This window comes from Mustela lutreola, chromosome 8, assembly GCF_030435805.1.
Source record: "Mustela lutreola isolate mMusLut2 chromosome 8, mMusLut2.pri, whole genome shotgun sequence".
In the NCBI taxonomy this organism is placed as follows: Eukaryota; Metazoa; Chordata; class Mammalia; order Carnivora; family Mustelidae; genus Mustela; species Mustela lutreola.
Window position 1 is genome coordinate 96,654,547 of NC_081297.1, and position 20,842 is coordinate 96,675,388.

Consider the following 20,842-nt stretch of genomic DNA (forward strand, 5'->3'; position numbering starts at 1 on the left):
GTAGGGAACTTGGTGCTGTTTCGATTTCTTTTGATTTCTGAGGGTGGTGCCTGTTGTAGTGATACTCAGGTGTCTTTGCCCCAAGCAGAATTGCACCACCCTTACCAGGTGCTGGCTGAGTAATCCGCTCGTGTTCGCTTTTGGGAGCTTTTGTTCCCTGAATGCTTTCCGTAGAGTTACACAGGATGGGAATGAAAATGGCAACCTCCCAGTCTCCGGCTGGAAGGAGCCGAGAGCTTGGGGCCCACTCCTCAGTGCGCCCTCAGAGAATAGCGCCCAATCTCTCCCGTCTCCCTGGCCTCTCTAATACCTGGATGCTCTGTGACACTCAGACACCCCCGATCTTTGTGTGACCCTGCAGGAGTTGGGGCCACATTGACCCCGTGTAGGCTTCACCCTGGTTTGGTTTAGCCTCTGGAGCGATGTCCCTCAGTGAAACAGACTTTTAAAATTCCAATGGCAGTGCTCCATTGCATCTCCGCTTGCCGGGAGCCAGACCTTCCCCCTGCGGTATAACTTCCCGTCACTTTGGATTCACTTCTCTGCCAGTCTTACCTTTTAGAAAGTGTTAGATTTTCTGTTTCTAGAATTGTTTATTCGATCCTCAATTGGATTTGTTGGTGTTTGCAATGTTTAGATGAGCTATCTAGCTGATCTCCTGCTACCTGATATAGTCTCAGCCTGTTACTTCTCTGCCATCTTGACTCCTCCTTCCTTATCTACAAGTTTTATTTCCAATGGATATTTAGGTGTGTCCCAGAGTTTTACAGTTGTAGAAAAATGCTAGAATGAATAGTACTTAAAACAGTATCACATTGATATATATATATACACATATATATATGTGTATATATATATACATATATATATATCAATGTATGATATATATATCAGATATACATGACAATATATATAGAAGTATATTTAGCATATATTTATATATATGGTAAATCTCTAGCAGTGAAATCTCTGCATCAAATGATGTGTACATTAAATTTTAATAGGCATGTAATATTTCAGTAGAAGTTGTAAACCTATCATCTCCACACAGCAGTATTCAAGGGTTCCTTCTTCCTCACTTCTTTATCACCATGTGTCATCAATATGTTTGATTTTGCCAATAAAAACTTCACCAATATAATAGGGGTTATTTTGTATCATTTTAAATGTATATTTTCCTATTACTTGTGAGGCCAGCAACTCTTTCCGGTATTTCTTTAATTTAAACTATCTGTCTGTGTCTTTGTAAATTGATATCCCAAACACAATTTTGAGCAAAGAAACCAGACACAAAATAGTTTATCCTATGAAATTCCCCTATTTATGAGGTTCAACACCACTAATCTCTGTGATTAGAAATTAGGACAGAAATTCCTGCTGTGTGGCTTTATTCCTAAAAGGAACAATAATAGAGAATGAATACTATTTGCTATGGTGCAGAGTTATTCTTGGAAAGAAACACGGTCCAAGGGACAATTCTCAGGTGTTGGTTGATAATAATGGGTGTAATAATCTGGGTGCTGGTTGTGTGGGTGGTATATTTATTCCTTCTGCTGCCATGACAAGTACCATAACCTGGGTGTCTTTGAATAATATACATATATATATATATTTTTTTTTTCATAGTTGCGGAGGCTAGCAATTTAAAGTGAAGTTGTTAGGACCAAGTTCCATTTGAGATATTTTATTTGTTTGATATTTATTTATTTACTTATTATGTTAGTCAGTATACAGTGCTCCCTTAGTCTTTGATGTAGTGTTCCATGATTCATTATTTATGTATAACACCCAGTGCCCATTGTAATATGTGCCGTCCTTCTTCCTTGTCTCTTACCAGTTTCTGTTGGTTGTGGGCAATTATTTGTTTCCTCATTCCTCTCTGTATCGCTCCAATCTTTGCTTCTGTTATCACATGGCATTCTTCTTCTGTGTCCCTGTTAAAATATCCATCTCTTTGTAAGAAGACTCTTAGGCCTCTTCCTAAGGACCTCATTTTAATTTGATTACATCTGTGAAGACCTTATTTCCAAATAAGGTCATATTCACAAGTAATAGGAATTATAATTTCAGTATAGTTTTTTATGCCTTTGTTTCTTGTCGTTTTGGTGTCATTTCTAAATGATACTTCTAAAAAAAAATAATGTTGCCAAGCAGAGTTTTAATGGTTTTAGGTTTTACATTTATGTCTTTAATATATTTTGAGCTAATTTTTGTGACTAGGTTAAGATAAGGTCCAATTTCACTAGGCTGCAAATGTTTTCCCCACTCCATTTGTTGAAGACACTATCGTTTTTCCAGTGACTCTTCTTGGCTTAGTCAATATTATTTGTCCATGTATAGATGGGTTTATTTTTAGGCTCTGTGTTCTGCTCCATTTGTTAATTACTATGCCAGTACTATGCTGTTTTGATTACTATAGCTTTGGAGTATAGTTTAAAATCAGGAATTGGGATGCCTTTAATTTTGTTCTCATTCTTGATTGCTTTGTGTAATTTAAGGTTTTGTGGTTTCATGTAAATTTTAGAATTGCCTTCTTTATTTCTGTGAATAATGCTGTTGGAATTTTGATAGGCATTGCCTTGACCTGTAGATGGCTTTTGTTTTTGTTGTACGTTCCTTTGTAACACAAAAAGACCCCCTATTATGCTATGGGTGGATTTTTCAGCAAAAATTTTACAGGCAAGAAAGGAATGAGAAGATACCTTTCAGCATGATGACAGAGAAAATGCCAAACAAGTACAATCTATCTGGCTAATATATTCTTCAGAAGTGAGAGAGAGACATACTTTCCTATGCAAACAAAAGCTAAGGGAGTTTATCATCACTAGATCTGACTTACAGAGAAATCAGACAGAAGGTCAGGAAAAAAGTAGAGATCCTGAACAACACTTTAGACCAATTATACCTCACAGATAGATAGAGAATACTCTGACAACAAGAGAATACACACTTTTCTCAACTTAACATAGAACGTTCTCCATGATAACAAATAGAATCTCAAAGGAATATCTGTAGTCAAAACAATCTTCAAAAAGAACAACACAGTTGAAGGCCTTACCTTCCTTATTTGAAAACCTCTATCGATGTTGCAATTCTCAAAATACGGTCGTTCCTAAATTTATGATGGTTATGTCCAATAAACTCATGGGAATTTGAAAATATTGTAAGCTGAAAATGTATTTAATACATCTAACTGACTGAAATCAACACTTAGAGTAGCCCACCTCACACATGCTTAGAATACTTACAGTAGCCTGTAGTTAGGCAAAATCATCGAAGACCGAGCCTCTATTATAATAAAGTATGTCATGTAATTTATTAAATATTGAATTGAAAGTGAAAAGTAAGAACAGAGCGGTTTTATGGGTACTGTATAGTTGTAAGTGCATTGGTTGTTTACCTTTGTGATCACATGACTCTCTGGGAGGTGTGCCTCCCTGCCACTGCCTGGCATTATGAGAGTGCAGCAGAATATATTGTTAGCCTGGGAAAAAGTCAAAATTCAAAACTCAGAGTATGGTTTCTATTGAATGCATATCATTTTTTCACCACCATAAAGTAAAAAATCATAAGTTGACCCATCATAGGTCCATTGATTTTAAGTTTGGTTCTGTCGGTAGGATGGTACTGCCATAAAAACAGACATACAGGCCAGTGGAATAGAATAGAGGGCCCAGAAACAAACCTTTGCGTATACGATCAAGTGATTTTTAACAAGATGCCAGGACCATTTGATAGAGAAAAGGACAGTTTCTTCGTCAAGTTGTGCTATAAAACTGGGTTATTCACATGCAAAAAAAAAAAAAAAAAAAAGTAAAGAGAAAAAAAGATATTTGACCCTTACCTTCTACCATATACAAAATGAACTTAAAAAAGATCAGAGCACTACATGTAAGACATGCCATTATCAAAATCTTAGGAAAAAACATTAGAAAATTTTCATGGCATTGGATTCTGCAATGATTTCTTGTACATGACACCAAAACATAGACAAGAAGAGTTAACACAAATTAATTGGATTACATTGAACCTGAGAAATTCTTGCATCAAAAGATACCACCAACAGAATGAAAAAACCTTACAGAATGAAGAAGTTGGCAGGTCATATATCTGGTAAAGATTTGTATCCAGAATATATGGAGATTTCCAACAACTCAACAAGCACATAGAAAGTAATCTGATTTTAAAAATGGACAGAGAATTTGCACAACATTTCTGAAGAAAATATATCCAAATGCTCAACAGGGATATGAAAAGATACTCAACATCACTAATCTTTGGAGAAATGAAACTCAAATGCAGTAATATATTACCTCATACTGATTAGGATGGCTTCAGTGAAACAAAGGAACAAACAATGCCAAAAGAAAACAAAAAACTCCACAAGAGATGAGGTGGAGCAAGGGCAAATTGCAAGAAGGTCATCAAAAGGTACAAACTTTCATTTATAAGACAAATAAGTCCTAGAATCATAACGTACAACATGATGGTTTTAGTTAACTCTGCCATATGGTGTATTTGAAAGCTGTTAAGAGAGTAGAATTGACCAATTACCATCATAATGAAAAAAAAAAAAACCCCATATTCGAGCATCTGGGAGATGTAGTCAATTAAACATCTGACTCTTGGTTTTGGCTTAGGTCACCACCTTAGGGTCATGAATGTGAGCCCCTCATCAGACTCTATGCTCACCACAGATTCTGCTTGGGTTTCTGTCTCTTCCTCTCCCTCTGCCCATACTTCCCTGGGCATACCCACTCTCTCTCTCTCTCTCTCAAATAAATAAATCTTAAAAAAATCCCTTAAAAATTTTTTTTCTTTTTTGGATATCTATATGAGATGATGAATGTTATCAAAATTTATTGTGGTAATCCTTTCACAATATGTGTAATGAAATTATTCTGTACATCTTAAACTTATAAGCTTAAACTCTATTATATCTTAATAAAACTAGAAACTCAAATAAAATGGTGAAATATGAATGTTATGTTTCTGCTATCAATGTCAATTTCCATATTTTATATCATATATATTTTTATGCAAGTTGTTATGCAAACACCTGAAAAGTTATACAAGATGCTGGTTTTGTGGAAACTTGGTGTAGTACCTGACATCTCTATTTATTTTTGTAAGTTCTTGTCAGTCTGTAATTTTTTTCATACAAAATGGAAAAAAATTGAGGAAGAAATTTGTAGTGTTTATAACAAAAACAGCAATAAAGAGATGGCATTAAGAATATATATATATATTTTTATTATATAATTTATTTTTTATAAACATATATTTTTATCCCCAGGGGTACAGGTCTGTGAATCACCAGGTTTACACACTTCACAGCACTCACCAAAGCACATACCCTCCCCAATGTCCATAATCCCACCCCCTTCTCCCAAACCCCCTCCCCCCAGCAACCCTCAGTTTGTTTTGTGAGATTAAGGAAGAATATATTTTTTAAAAACTTGTTTATTGGAATGAGAAAAAAGGTAACCCAAATGTCAGAAAATTCTGGTTGTATGAATAGTCAGTTTCACTCATTGCCTTAGAGATGGTCACTGGAATATTGATAGTGAAAAAAGAGAAATACTCGAGATGTCTGAGATTAAAGAAATAGATGAGTGAGGTGTTATATATTTCATACAATGGAATTCTAGACTAAAGTTAAAATGAAGTTCTAGACCCACTTGTGTCACTATTGGGAAAAGATGGAAGACCTAGTGCAGAATAAAATAGCATTATAGATCATATACTGCAATGGCTCCGTTTGGGTATATTTTCCCTCTGTACATTGTTCATTCATGATTATGTCATGTATATAAATCAATATACAGTAGTATGTATGTAATTATACAAAAGATAAAAGTTGCCCATATGTCATCAAATACAAAATTACAGACAAAAATACATAAATTCAAGGTTGGGTTGTGTCCCTATAAAGGGAAGAGGATGGGCTTGGGAATGAATACAAAGTCCTTCCCACTACCTCTGGATCTAAAGCACATAGAATACTAGATTTCTTTTGCAAAAGAAAAAAAAAAAAAGGAAAGAAAGTAAGAAAGAAAAAGAAAACCTTGTCAAAACACTTTTGAGAAAAGACAAGGAGGGGAATTCACATTACCTTGCTTGAAGATGTATGTAAAGACACAGTAATCAAGATATTGGTGAAAGAAAATAGATATTCAGATAAATGGAACAGGATAGAGAGTTTAGAAAGAGATTCACACATAAATGGTCAATTGATTTTTGACAAAAACATCCTATATTTCCATAGAAGAAAAGTGCTTTCAAAGAGTGATGTTCAACCTCTTTGACCTGAGCCACAACAACTTCTTTCTAGAAACACTGCCAAAGGCAAGGCAAGCCAGGGCAAAAATGAACTATTGGGACTTCATCAAGATCAAAACTTTTGCACAGCAAAGGAAATAGTCAATGAAACAAAACAACAAAAAAAAAACCTGCAGAAAGGGAGAAGATATTTGCAAACAACATATCAGATAAAGGGCTAGTATCCAAAATCTTCAAAGAATTTATCAAACTCAACACCCAAAGAATCAATAATCCAATCAAGAAATGGGCAGAAGACACGAGTAGACATTTCTGCAAAGAAGACATCCAGATGGCCAACAGACACATGAAAAAGTGCTCCACATCACTCGGCATCAGGGAAATACAAATCAAAACCACAGTGAGATACCACTTCACACCAGTCAGAATAGCTAAAATTAACAAGTCAGGAAAGGACCGATGTTGGCAAGGATGCAGAGAAAAGGGAGCCCTCCTACACTGTTGGTGGGAATGCAAGCTGGTGCAACCACTCTGGAAAACAGCATGGAGGTTCCTCAAAATGTTGAAAATAGAATTACCCTATGACCCAGTAATTGCGCTACTGGGTATTTACCCTAAGGATACAAACGTAGTGATCTGAAGGGTCACGTGCACCGGAATGTTTATAGCAGCAATGTCTACAATAGCCAAACTATGGAAAGAACCTAGATATCCATCAACAGATGAATGGGTAAAGAAGAGGTGGTATATATACACAATGGAATACTATGCAGCCATCAAAAAATGAAATCTTGCCATTTGCGATGACGTGGATGGAACTAGAGGGTATCATGCTTAGTGAAATAAGTCAATCGGAGAAAGACAACTATCATATGATCTCCCTGATATGAGGAAGTGGAGCTGCAACATGGGGGCTTAAGGGAGTAGGTGAAGAATAATTGAAACAAGGTGGGATTGGGAGGGAAAGCTCATAAATGAGCTTAATCTCACAAAGCAAACTGAGGGTTGCTGGGGGGAGGGGTGATTGGGAGAGTGGGTTATGGACATTGGGGAGGGTATGTGCTATGGTGAGTGCTGTGAAGTGTGTAAACCTGGCGATTCACAGACCTGTACCCCGGGGGATAAAAATATATTAAATGTTTATTAAAAAAACAACAACAACAAAAAAGTGTGTGGGTGTTTTATTTTTTATTTTTATTTTTATTAAGATTTAATTTATTTATTTACAGAGAGATCACTAGTAGGCAGAGAGGCAGGCAGAGAAGCAGGCAGAGAGAAAGAGGGGAAAGCAGGCTTCCCACCCAGGAGAGAGCTTGATATGAGCCTCAATCCCAGGACCCTGAGATTATGACCCGAGCTGTAGGCAGAGGCTTTAACCCACTAAGTCATGCAGGCACCCCATGTGGGTGTTTGAAAGACAGAAAGATCTTTGTGTATAATGTGCTTATAATTAACTAATTAATAATAACCTCATTCCTCATAGTAGTTAGAAAATTAAAGGTCAATCTGAAAAAGTGGTGTCCATTTCTGACAATAAAACTTTATTATATTTGTTTGCTAAAAATACTGTTGATAAAAGATTTAAAGGTATACAGTTTGATAGGTTTACTGAAACCTATTATATCTATTTTAGTTATGATAAAGCTGCCATCTTGTTTAAAAAGCTCTAACAACTAAAATTGTTAATAAGTGCCTTTCATTGGTGGTTTGTCCCACGTTTTTAGGGATATATATGTACCAGCTGATCTATTAATATTAAACAATGATAAACATAATCTATACAACTTTAAAAAGATCAGAGACATGCATTTCTGTGAATGTATACAAACTTTTAGTCAATTTTCTACGTGGTCCCTAACATATACAAATGTTATTCAATACCACCTAATGGGTTCTGATCCTAAGGCTCAGTCTCCCAGCACACTCGTGTGCATGGGATGTATTCTGGATGCTGCTGAAGAGGCTGGACTTCCAAAGTCAGTCACTTCACTCAGCTGCTGCTTCAGAAGCAGACAAGTGTAAACTACAGTCAGGTCTTCATGCCCCACACCCCAGAAGTCAGCACTGCACTGAGAGTTTAGAAGTCATACTGTTCACCCTCTAAAACACACATTCACAGTCAGTCTGATGGTTTAACCATCCTTTACCAGTAAGGTGTATAACATTTAGTAAAATAAAAAGAGTAACCAAATATATTTCTGCTAAATGACATATTTTAGAACTGGGGATTTGACACAAGGCATAGACCGAGATGTGCAGCTGCCACGTGGAGTCTTTACACCAGGACCAGCAAGATCTCAGTTCACAGGCATGCCTAAAGGCCATGTTTGCCTTTAAGAGAAAGCCCTGTTGCATGGAGAATTTGCAGACTGCTTTCTTTCTTCATGTCAGAAACCTACTTCCTGAAAAGTATTAGTTAGATCTTAGCAAAGAAAGTGTATGCGAAAAAGGCAAACTTACAAGAAAAAGAAATAAAGACTCTTACAAGTGCTACTATCATTATTTAAAAGAGGATAAGACATTCGTGTTTGGAAGTGATGGAAAAGGAAGCTCAAACCATGGGAGAGTGTTTTGAAATGAAAATACTTCACTTGGTGTAGCTGGCATAGAAGTGGATTCCAGTTCTTATAACTACATATTTCTAAGAAGAATTTTAAAGCAGCAGAACGTTGGGAGCCTTGAGGTACATAGATTAATGTGGTTGATATGAAAAACAAAGCAAAACTACTTTTGTTCCTGGCTAACACTGTGTTCTAGGATTACATAGGGCTTAGAGCTGCTCAATGAGTTAAACTCATCATATATTTTTAAACATGCTCTGATAGAAGTTATAGAACAAATGAATTTGATGTTGATGCTTTTAAAAGGCTACTGTGAAAACTATTCAAAATTTTGTGCCTCTATGTTTCTGTCTTAATTTTATTAAAGAGGTTGTTTCTTCCAGCAATTTGATGATAACACCAGAATTAGAAATATGATGTTTTTCAAATTGTTTATATCTCAATTTTTAGGTATTTAGATTTACTGTAATATATTAAGCAATCTGACTACCCTTTGGATGTTTGTTAAAAAATAGGGGGTAAAATGTGTACCCATTTTGGCATTCTCTATTTTTACTATATAGATGTAACACCTGGGAACTCACTTTCATTCTATGAAAAGAAAATGTATGAATCATGTCAGGTTGAATATGGATATTTCTTTTTTATTTTTACAATTTTTAATTTTTATTGTTAAGCATTTCCTAATCTTATGAGATTTTGAGAAGGTCTTTTTTTTTTTTAATCTTCATGTTACCTGCTATAACCCAAATTTAAAGTGATCCCAAAAATGTGTATAAGATTTAGCATTTGAATCTTCTATGACTCTTGTCTGACAGAGAGTTAAGTGCAGGAGTTAATGCTGACACCAGTGGAAACTTGGGCGGCAGGGTGGGGGGATATCTAATGTCCTGTGATCATTGGCTCTCTTTCCTCTGACATGGTCTCTCTGAGAGTCCGTGCAACACATCAGCAGGTACCTCCTAGATCAAAGCAGAGGTGAAATGCCCCAGAGACAGGACATCGCAGCTCTGTTCCTGATCAAGCTATTGTCCGGGTGGTGAGATCCCAAGTCCCAGAAGCAGGTATTGCAGCCAGAGAGCTTGTGTGCCCCATGCCTGTGCTGACCCATTGTGGAGCAAGAGGGATAAAGTAGAATCTGCTACAGGAAAGCTATATGTGAATTTGGGTGGCGGTTTGAAATGTTGCATAAAATAATTGACTTTGGGATCTGCATTAATTCATAACTAATGTTAACTTTATTCTACAAGTGAAGACATGAATGGATCAGAATGAGAGTGGGTCAGAATATTTCCTAAGCAGAATATGATTTTTTAACCTTTAGATATTTCAAGGAATATTTAATTCTCTTTTAGACAATATAAATCTGTGTTTCTTCCCCTCTTATCTCTATGGGTGCTACCTAACTAGTTAGCAATGCATTATCCAAAGCTTAAATTCTCTCACCTTTCAGTTAAGTGTAATAAAAGAAAAAATTTTATTTTGAGAATGTTATTATTTTTCTATTACAATATAACCAGTTTTATATTCATATATTTATTTTCTTTTTATTTTGTTATACAGATATTCAATTAAAATACTATTAAACAGAAACTATTAGCTAAGAAAACATGACATTGAGACAAGGTTTACTTTATGATTTGGCACTTTGGTAGAGAGAATATTCGTTGGAAAACAAATGGCAAAGTGTTTATACATTGTATCAGTATAGATGATTGTTCAAATAAAGTTTCCTGATATTATAGAGTAATTAAATGGTAAAATATTAACCCAAGAATCAAATTTTGGAAACCCAAGAATCAAATCTATTTAGGAAAAACAGTTAACTGCTTCTTTCTCCATTTACTAAAAATATTCTCTTGGGCAAATGTTTTCTCCTCTTTAATCACTATGTGTTTATTTATATTTTAAGGGAGAGAGTTTATTAAGTACTTTTTGAAAGGTATTGTTTATACAAGTTAAGTTGGGTGAAGGATCATTTATTTATTTAAACATACACAAGCTCTCTCTATGTAATATGCATGCTTGAACTCAATATATATTTGTATATACTACATATCTCAGAGACTCAGTTTTCTTCATTTCCCAACAGAAATGAAAGCACGCCTGTGCAGCATAGTTGTTAGAATGACATGTTACGCCTCCCTCATTTAATATCACTTCCTAAACTCCCTGTCCTTAAACCCATGATTTCCACATTTTCTTCACAGTTGGAAATGGAGTCATGACCCAGTGAGTATGAAGTTCCTGTGAATGAATGAGTGGGGTCTGACATAAGTAAGGTGGCAGGTACAGAGTCTGTCAAATTGGGACATGGGTGTCCTTACTAAAGAGGGAGTTACTCTTTTTGGTGTCAGTGTATTACCCATTGGAGCATAAAACAGGCACTAAGTGATCAACATAATTTTTCCAAAGATGTTATAAATCTAGACTTTTAGGTGAGTGTGGAATATAATGTACACTTTAAAATTGTGGCAGTTAATTCAATATTTATGAAAACAGTGAAAGCTTAGCATAACATGTCCATAAACATAATGGACCTTTATTTAATTGTGTAGCATCACTGTTGTAAGGCCTTATAAAGAGCAATGATAAAAATAATTTTCTTTCTAGTGTTCCCAGATAAATATTTACTTTGACTTGCTTATTTCAGATGATCATGCTCATCATTCTTTTAGCTGTCCCTGTTCCTTCATGATAGATCATGTTATTTTCATGCCTCATGAAACATTGCATAGGATTTGTGCTGTGTTCCTTGACTGCGGCCCTCAAAAATGAGCGAGGAGAGAGTGACATATGCAGACCCTAAAGTACCCAATTCAAGGAAACAGAAGGGCAAAAGAGGACCAGGTGATAAAAAGAGAGGTAAAGGTTTTTCAGTTTTTGTTTTGTGAAAACATTATGATGTCAAATAAGAAAAAGAGCAGTCATAATAATCATGTCTATACTTATTTGATATTTTATGTCTGGCTCTTTATATATCAATGGACATATTTAAATGTCATATTCAATGAGTTTTATTATCACAGTGAATAGGGACATTCATTTTAGTTCCAGAATGAATTTCCATTTCCTTCTAATTCTGGGAATTTTGTTATGCTCAATGCTTACTGTATATTTTGCTTTCTGATTTGTATAGGATTTCCATGTTATATTGTTGCATTATCCCTGGGAGTTATGTGTGTTATCCTCCTGGTGGCAATCACAGGCTTAAGATCTATATGTGAGTATCAGACATATACAGTTCTTATGAGAGCTATGAGCCAGAGTAATAAATGATGTTATAACTACTGGGTTTCTGCAGAGCCCATGTAAATTATAAAGTCCTATACAGATGTTAATAATGGTGTTGATGATAATATTGATGATGATGATTTTATTATTTGGCTGTCACTTAGTTTTTATGCTACACAAAAGAGAGTACATAATAGTTGTAATAGCACAAAATTTGGCTGAAATGTATAGTGAAGCTTACATATATATTCATCCTTACATTTTGTGTAGAAGGAGGTTTTTTATATAATCAAAGAATTAGAAAAACCTTTACTTGAATATTACATTCCTTATCATACTGTAATACTGCTTAAATCACAGAAGACTGTAAGGTTAATCTATTTTCTATATCACTTATATATTTCATATCAGTTCCTTTTTTTAAAAGACAGCAGCGGGCAGAGGGAGAGGGAGAATCAGGCTTCTGGCTGAGCTTGGAGCCCCCGTTACAGGGCTTGATCCCAGGATCCTAGAATTATGACCTGAACTGAATGAAGGGAGAAGTTTGACCTACTGAAACACCCAGTAGCCCATATTGCATGTCAATTTGTACAATATCTATACAATACCTCCTTTTAATATCTTTTCCCAGAATTTATTATCCAGACAGGAGAATATTTCAGGAATTAAGGTTAGTTAGAATGATTTAATTAGTGTCTTAAAAGAAGTGATGAGGCATTGGGACCATTTGTGGGAAATATTTACTATGTAGAATTGTTAAGGTATGTGTGAGGAAGAGGAATGAATTATTGATACTATTTGTCGTTAGGCAATATACTTTGGCAAATATATTGTGCTAAATGTTACAGAAAACATTAAGTTATGGTGTGTGTGTGTGTGTGTGTGTGTGTGTGTGTGTGTGAATAATGGTGAGGAGTAAGGGGTTGTGGCATATCAGTGGTGATGACCAGAAAGAATTAGATTGGTTTGAGTCTCTTAGAGTGAGCATTTGATAGTCCTCGCAGACCATCAGCATGTATATGGTAGGATTAAAAGTCTGGAGATCAAGAGAGATACCTAGATTAGAGATATAAATTGGGCTTTCATCAATTAATGTAACAAGTGTTGGTAAACATCATAGAGGAAAGCAGAAGCTAGACCATGCTTTACCTTATGAAACTAGAGAGAATAGATTCTCTAGCAGGAAAAGGGTGAGGAGGATGATTCTTAGGAAAATTTACATTTAGAATAGGTGGAAGGCGGGTAAACGGTGGAAAACAGTGATGCTTTGGTTAAAGAAGTAGGAGGGAATCCAAAACATTATGGCATCATATGGTAGGAAGGTAAAGATAGTCATGGGTTCCGACTGGTATCAGAAGATCAAGTAAAATAATGGCCAACAGTATGCTTACTATAATTGGCAAGAGAGAGGTCACTGAAGACAATTTGCTAGAGTAGATTCAGTTGAATGGTGGGTATCATCAAAGCCTGATTGCAATGGCTTATACTTCACACATTAGGAAGCAGAGACAATGAACACAGAAAATTATTTTTTAATTATGTCAAAGCAAAAACTTTACAAAGTTTTGAAAGTATGTGGATCTACATGATCTCATACATTGTAAAGGGACTAGAAACTGATACAACTCTGTTTGGTATTAGCTTCTAAAACTGAACATGAGGTTCACCTCTGTGGCTCAGTTGTTAATATGTCTGTCTTAGACTCAGGTCATGATCCCAGCATCCTGGGACTGGGTCCCATACTGGGCTCCCTGCTCTGCAGGAGGCCTGCTTCTCCCCTCTTACTCCCCCTGCTTGTGTTCCCTTTCTCGTTGTCTCTCTCTGTCTCTGTGAAATAAATAAATAAAATCTTTTAAAAAAATAAAGCTTAACATGATGAGTCACTCATTCTCACTGATGATTGGTAGTAGCAGAATTGGAAATTAAGATTCTCAGTTGTGTAACAAACTTTAAAGGATTTTTCCTTTAATATTCACACACTTACAGAGAAGTATATTTTATGCTTTTATATATTTTTTTTATTTGTGACTTTTGGGAAGATATTGTTATTTCTGCAGAGTTGTTTAACTTTCCTTTTGCATACTGGAAGTAACTAAGTTCTTGGTTTAGGTAAATTCAATGAATCAATTACAAGCTTATTCTAGTAGAGAGTCAGTTGCTAAATAAGTACTAAATACAAAATCTCACCAATGTTGAAATCTTTATTTGAAGAGTGGATGATATAGAAACTGGTTAATGTTTTATTTCAAATTTATATTTTCCAATATATATGGTTGTACGTTTTATATTTTGTGTTTTATAAGTTTTATATAATTGATAGCAAGTTAAAATTTTATTTAAGAGATCTGTTTCATTTTTGATACTTCCAACTATTTTAAACTACCATTTTCTCTGGTTGTATTTTCATTTAGTCAACAACATTCACTATGCCATTTAGAATTAGAGGAAGCAGCAAGTTTAATAATGTGATCTATGAAAGGCATTCACAATCATAATTTTATAATATGGATTGAAGTTTTTCAGAAATGTCCTGCACACACGATGCAGAATAAGAATGACACAAAGGAAAAAGATGCTTCCTTAGGAGAGGTTGAAGATGACTCAATTTTACCACCTATTATAGGTATGTACTGAATATGTATGATTTACAATTTTTAATGGCATTATCCAGTCTGTCCCATTTCAATACAGAATTTAACAGGTCCTTTAATTTTGATCACCCTTTGATTTCTTCTTTTCTTTGTTTTTTGAAATCAAATCCACTTTCTTTATTATAAATAATTTAACTCTTGACTTTCACAAAGTCATGTGATTTGATTATTTGAGTAACTAATGCTTAAGGAAGAATTTTCCCCAGTACAGATATCTTGGAATTAACATCATCTCTGTGTATTCACTTTATGGATTTTGTCTTGTCAGGATATCTGCTCCACATGGCTGCAGCTTATTTGTCCCGTGAAGGCAAAATTTCTCAGTGCAATTCTAAAAATGGTCTGAGGTCTGTCAGAGACAGTCCCAGGACCCACAGTTTGGCCAAAGAGCTATTACCAGCATTAGACTTTTGGGAAATGGGAAAACCACCTATTTTTTTGGTCATTCAGCCTGAAGTAAGCCAGAAATATGTGTAAAGTGCAGGTCTCTAAGAGGTCTTGTGGTTGAAGATCATGGTGGCTTTTGTTTTCAAGATGAAGACTATGAGTCATTTCAAGGAAATTGGCTCTGCTGTGGAAAAAGCTGTTACTATTTTTCAGAAGAAGAGAAAAGTTGGGACGAGAGTAAGAAGTCATGTGAAGATATGAATTCTAGTCTCATGAAGATTGATAATAAAGCAGAGCAGGTATGTCTGCTTTATTAAACTTGATTAAATGCTTTATGAAAAGTCCTATGTCTTGAGTTAGGATCATTGTTTTGACTTTCCTCGCATATTATTTGGCCACTTTGTTTTGAAGCACTTGTTAATCAGTGTAGATTTCTCTAAAGAGGAGATCAAGGTGTAACATGGACCTAGAAGAACCCCTGTTTTATTTACTTATTATTTTAAGTAGGCTCCAGCCCTGCCTGGAGCCTACATGAGGCTTTAACTCATGACCCTGAGATCAAGACCCGAGATGAGATCAAGGGTCAGGTACTTAACCAACGAAGCCACCTATGCACCCAAGATCCTTTGTTTTAAAAAACGAACAAGAGAGTCATTTCACTGTTAGTCTTTTTATTGTAAGTGTTGCATCTTCAACATTGTAATGTGCATTAGAGAGTTAGTTTTTACCTTCTCAGGGCTACTACAGGGCAAAAGAAAACTACCTTTAATGGTATGAGCAATGTAAAGTGATAATTCTCATGATCTGAGTTCTGTTCCTCCTTCTTGTTCAGTATTTGGAAGGAGTCACACTTGTAAAGGATGATGAGTCTCTCGCTTTCATGAGTGGCCATGAGAAAAAGGATGAAAAATAGACTGAATATACTGGAATGATTCTTTAAAAATGAACTTTTATTTTATTTTAATTTAATTTAATTTAATTTAATTTCTTGTCAGTGTTCCAGAACTCATCATTTATGCACCACCCCCAGTACTCACGCAATATGTGCCCTCAATAATACCAACCACCATTGGGGAGGGTATGTGCCATGGTGAGTGCTGTGAAGTGTGTAAACCTGGCAATTCACAGACCTGTACCCCTGGGGATAAACATATATTATATGTTTATAAAAACTAAATTAAAAAAATGTAAAAAAAAATAATACCCACACCAGGCTCACCTCCCCCCGCCCCCCGGACAAAAAAAAAAAAAGCCCTGTTTGTTTCTCAGAGTCCACAGTCTCTCATGGTTTGTCTGCCCTTCCGATTTCCCCCAACTCACTTCTCCTCTCCATCTCCCAATGTCCTCCGTGTTATTCCTGATGCTCTACAAGTAATTGAAACCATATGATAATTGACTCTCTCTGCTTGACTTATTTTACTTTTAATCCAGAATGCCAGAGGAAACATCTTTTTTCTAGAAGAGATAATATGATCAAATTTGCCATTCCTTATAAAGTTTAGGACTATAAAGTCAATTGAATGGATTCTGTGGATTTCCTTCTAATAATTCCATTTAGGCACCAAATTCTAGTTACACTGTTTAGTCTTTGCAATGTTACTTCTGATAGTATCTTGTGAAGGATGAGTGAAAAGCTCTGTGTTTGAAAAACAGCAACATCACTCAGGGGTGCCTGGCTGGCTCAGTCAGTGGGGCATGTGACTCTTGATCTCAAGAGTTGTGAGTTCAACACCATGTTGGGTGTAGAGCTTACCTAAAAAAAAAAAATAAATAATGATGATGATGATGATGATGATGATGATGATAGTAATAGTATAATGATTAAATAAATAAAACAAAAAGCCTTGTGTTTTCTTGTTTCTAAAATTCTTATTAAAATAAAAATATGGGGGCGCCTGGGTGGCTCCGTGGGTTCAAGCCTCTGCCTTCGGCTCAGGTCATGTTCTCGGGGTCCTAGGATCGAGCCCAGCATCGGGCTCTCTGCTCAGTGGGGAGCCTGTTTCCCTTCCTCTGTCTCTGCCTGCCTCTCTGCCTACTCGTGTTCTGTCTGTCAAATAAATAAATAAATAAATAAATGAAGAAATCACTTTTACCTATAAGAAACAGATGAACTAAGAAATCATATTAAGGAGTCAAATTTTAAAAATGCAGCTACATCTTTTTAATACCTTGATTCATTTCAACCTCAAGGTTATCAGTCTGTTTTGAAATGAATGTTTTCTTCTCTCAGAAATTTACTTTATTTGTAATCTTACTCTCCCTGTAATCCTTAATTTCCAATTCAGTGTTCTTCAGTTTTAGTCCTACCATTGAAGTTTCTAGGCTTCAAAGTTTCAGTGAAACTTCTTCTACTTGTTGCCCCTGTATCTCCGTGCACTATTCTAGAGCCCTTGAAATTCCTTGTGACTTTTGTCGTGGGTTAGAGCAAAGCTCTGTTGCATAGTTTATAATCTGATCCCTTGGTGTCGGGACCTACCCTGGAATACTGATGCACTGTAGAAACCAGAGACAGACCTTGCTGCAGAGCAGCATTGCTCTGACAGTAATGGTTTTGGATTTTAGTCTTTTGCTATTTTCCAAAGTCTAGAAGTATAATGAAAGCCGTGCCTTAAATCCATTGATGCAGAAAAATGAGATTGGCTTTTATACAAGTAGTTATACCTGTAAATCTAACAAAAATATGTGAGTGAAAGAATCAATGAACATTTACTTTTAGTGTTTCTTCAGAGACCTAGAAATGAGAAAGTATATTATATTTTATATAATACTCATCTATCTTCCCTAGTCTAAAAGGGAAACTATTGAGATTTTTTCTTATACAATTTAATGATAGTGAAAAGAATATTGAAGTCTGTGTGTGTGTGTGTGTGTGTGTGTGTGTGTGTGTGTGTTTGAGAGAGAGAGAGAGAGAGAGAGAGACAGACCAAGAGGCAATAAATACATTGCTTTTAGGAAAGAACATTAATTTGTTGCTTTACATTTGCATCCATAAGGGAACTTCCCCCCCTCTTTTAAATAATTTTTAATTTTTTATTTACATGTAATTTATTATTAGCCCCAGGGGTACAGGTCTGTGAATCGCCAGGTTTATACACTTCACAGCACTCACCATAGTACATACCTTCCCCAATGTCCATAACCCAACCACCTCCAAATTCACCTCCCCATGCCAACCCTTTGTTTTGTGAAATTAAGTGTCTTATGGTTTGTCTCCCTCCCTATCCCACCCTGTTTCATTTATTCCATAAGGGAAAATTTGAAGTGAATTAAATATGCCAATTGGAATAATGATGTTAAAGATATTTTTGATACTGCATTCATTACTCAGTGCAGAATATTTTCAAAACTAAGATTATGATTCCCACTTCAGTTATGGAAAATACTATAGGAAGGCTTTTTGTGTTTTTTGTTAGAGCATACATAGCAAATGAATGGCATAAACTGTTTCAACTGTCATAGGTATTGTTTCATCATTTTCACTGCTGTGTATGATTCTACAGTGTGCATATGCTTCATCCATTCTCTAGATGATAGGAATTTGGGTTGTTTCCAGCTCTTGTTGTTATGAATAGTCCTTCATGAAACATTCTTAACATTCTTAGACATGTCTCCCATGTGTCTTCTCTCTCTTTTTTTTTTTTTTTTTGATAAATCATCCTATGAGTGGAATCATCGGTTAGTAGGATTTGTACAAGTTCAATTATCTAAAAATTTCTTTTCAGTGTAACAGAATTCATTGTTTTTGCACCACACCCAGTGCTTCATGCAATACATGCCCTCCATAATACCCACCACCTGGCTCTCCCCACCTCCCACCCCTAGCCCCTTCAAAACCCTCAGGTTGTTTTTCAGAGTCCATAGTCTCTCATGGTTCACCTCCCCTTCCAATTTCCCTCAACTCCCTTCTCCTCTCCATCTACCTATGTCCTCCATGACAAGTTCAATTTTATATGACAATTCCAGATCATTTTTAATATGATTTTAACATCCGTTTTAAAGATATCTTTGATCTCTACTATCCCACAAACTTGATATTGTTATTTTTACTTTCTGCCAATTAAAAAGTTGTAAAATATCTCCTGATCTATATTGAGCTTGGCTCTTTCCTATTTATTGGTTATATGATATATTTATTTGAAATGTGTTCTTATGTTTTGTCCATTTTTTTCTTATTGGATAATTTTATTTTGATATTGCTTGATAGAAATATGTGTTTGTACTTTAAGTTACTGCAGATGTCTCCAGTTTTGAAGCTTGTATTTTCACATTCTTTAAGGTAGAGAGAAGTTCTAGGTTTAGTGCAATCCTATTTACCTATTTACTTTATCACATGTGAAATTTTTTAAGTCCATCATGTCCCTTTCTGGGTATCTTTCATTCAGTCATAAAGAGTTGAGTGATTTGTTCATTAAATCCTTTCAGTATCCATTTCTTCTGTGCACATGGAGAAATTAGTCTGCCTTCTTCATTGATCAGAGTGTCACTGGAAGATAAATGTGCCCGGTATTTTACAAGTCCTCTGTGGGTGATGTATTTTCAGTGATGTTATGAATAATACCTAATTCTTCTTTCCCACAGAACTTCATTCAATCAAAAATAAGATACAATTACTGGATTGGATTATATAAAGTAGGAGCTAAGCATCCCTGGAAGTGGCTGGATGGCACACCCCTATCTCAGACGGTGTAAGTTTTCATGTCACTGTTTCCCATTTCCTCTCTTGCTCAGGAACTGCCTGGTGGATTATAGGTCAAGTCCTTGGGGACTTAGGGAAAATCTTGAATTCCATGTGATCTCACTTCTCAGCTAGGCAACCAAATGCAAATCTCAGGCCTCCAATAGACCAAAAGAGCATTATTTATTCCCATGTTCCTCAATGGAGGAACATGTCCTTCCAAACATGGTAAAGAGACATTTTGCTTTTGTATCGTTCCCTTGTATGTTCTGTGATACTAGCATGTTCACTAGTTTGGGTGCAGGAAATGGTAAAAGTATAATGAGGAAAGAAAAGTTGTATCTAAACCCAGCTCTCTCTGTGAGTGCAACTTGTACCTATTTAGTTGGTGTCATTCAAGAACTAAAAAGAAAAGAGCTTTTTCCATTAAGTGACTTGGTAATCTTGCATCTCTAATGTGGTCCCTTAGTGTCTTTCATGCTATTATTTCACAGAAGTCTGCATAATTTCTGGTAATCCTGTCTCATTGGTAAATCCCATACATTTGTTGGTTGATGTCCCGGAAACTAGTTTAGAAAATGAAGCAAATGATCTTACTAAATCTAAGTAACATGGGGGACAGTATGAGAGACATTGGGTTATTTAACATGTTTATTGATTGTCTGTAATATGTCAGGCACTGCTCTAGGTATTAAAACTACAGTGATGAAGAAAACAGGCCACAGTATCCTCCCCTTATGGATATTACAGTCTAATGCAGGCATGATAGTGCTGGTGGGGATGAATGAGGACAATACAAAAAGGCTGAGTAAATGATGTGTCACATTAGATAAATGCTATGGAATGTTGTGAAGTCTCTTATTTTTTTGCTATATGGCAGTGTTGTCTTTTGTGTATGAAGGTAAGAGAAAGAGATATCACTATTTTAAATGTAATGGTCAGAGACAACCTCCTGGAGACATGTTTGTACAGTACCTTGAATGAACCAGCCATCTGCATTACCTGATGGGACGGCTCCCTAATAGTAGACACAGCTGGTGTAAAGACCCTGA

General features: G+C 35.7%; 1 protein-coding gene across 1 annotated transcript; it reads left to right on the forward strand.

The window, feature by feature from the left end:
- The first annotated feature begins 11,987 nt into the window (after window positions 1-11,987).
- On the forward strand, window positions 11,988-19,804 carry LOC131839807 (NKG2-D type II integral membrane protein-like). Its single transcript, XM_059187521.1, has 4 exons — window positions 11,988-12,066; window positions 14,593-14,700; window positions 15,329-15,414; window positions 19,694-19,804. The coding sequence occupies exons 1-4, from the start codon at window positions 12,021-12,023 to the stop codon at window positions 19,802-19,804; spliced, it is 351 nt and encodes a 116-aa protein (XP_059043504.1). The 5' UTR covers window positions 11,988-12,020.
- Window positions 19,805-20,842: the final 1,038 nt, after the last annotated feature.

What these genes read in the sequence shown, in the direction of transcription:
- LOC131839807 (XM_059187521.1), top strand. Translation starts at nt 12,021, where the DNA reads ATGTGTGTTATCCTCCTGGTGGCAATCACAGGCTTAAGATCTATAT. An exon ending in AATTTTACCACCTATTATAG is followed by an intron (nt 14,701 to 15,328) that starts GTATGTACTGAA and finishes ACTATTTTTCAG; the next exon opens with AAGAAGAGAAAAGTTGGGAC. An exon ending in TTGATAATAAAGCAGAGCAG is followed by an intron (nt 15,415 to 19,693) that starts GTATGTCTGCTT and finishes TCTTTCCCACAG; the next exon opens with AACTTCATTCAATCAAAAAT.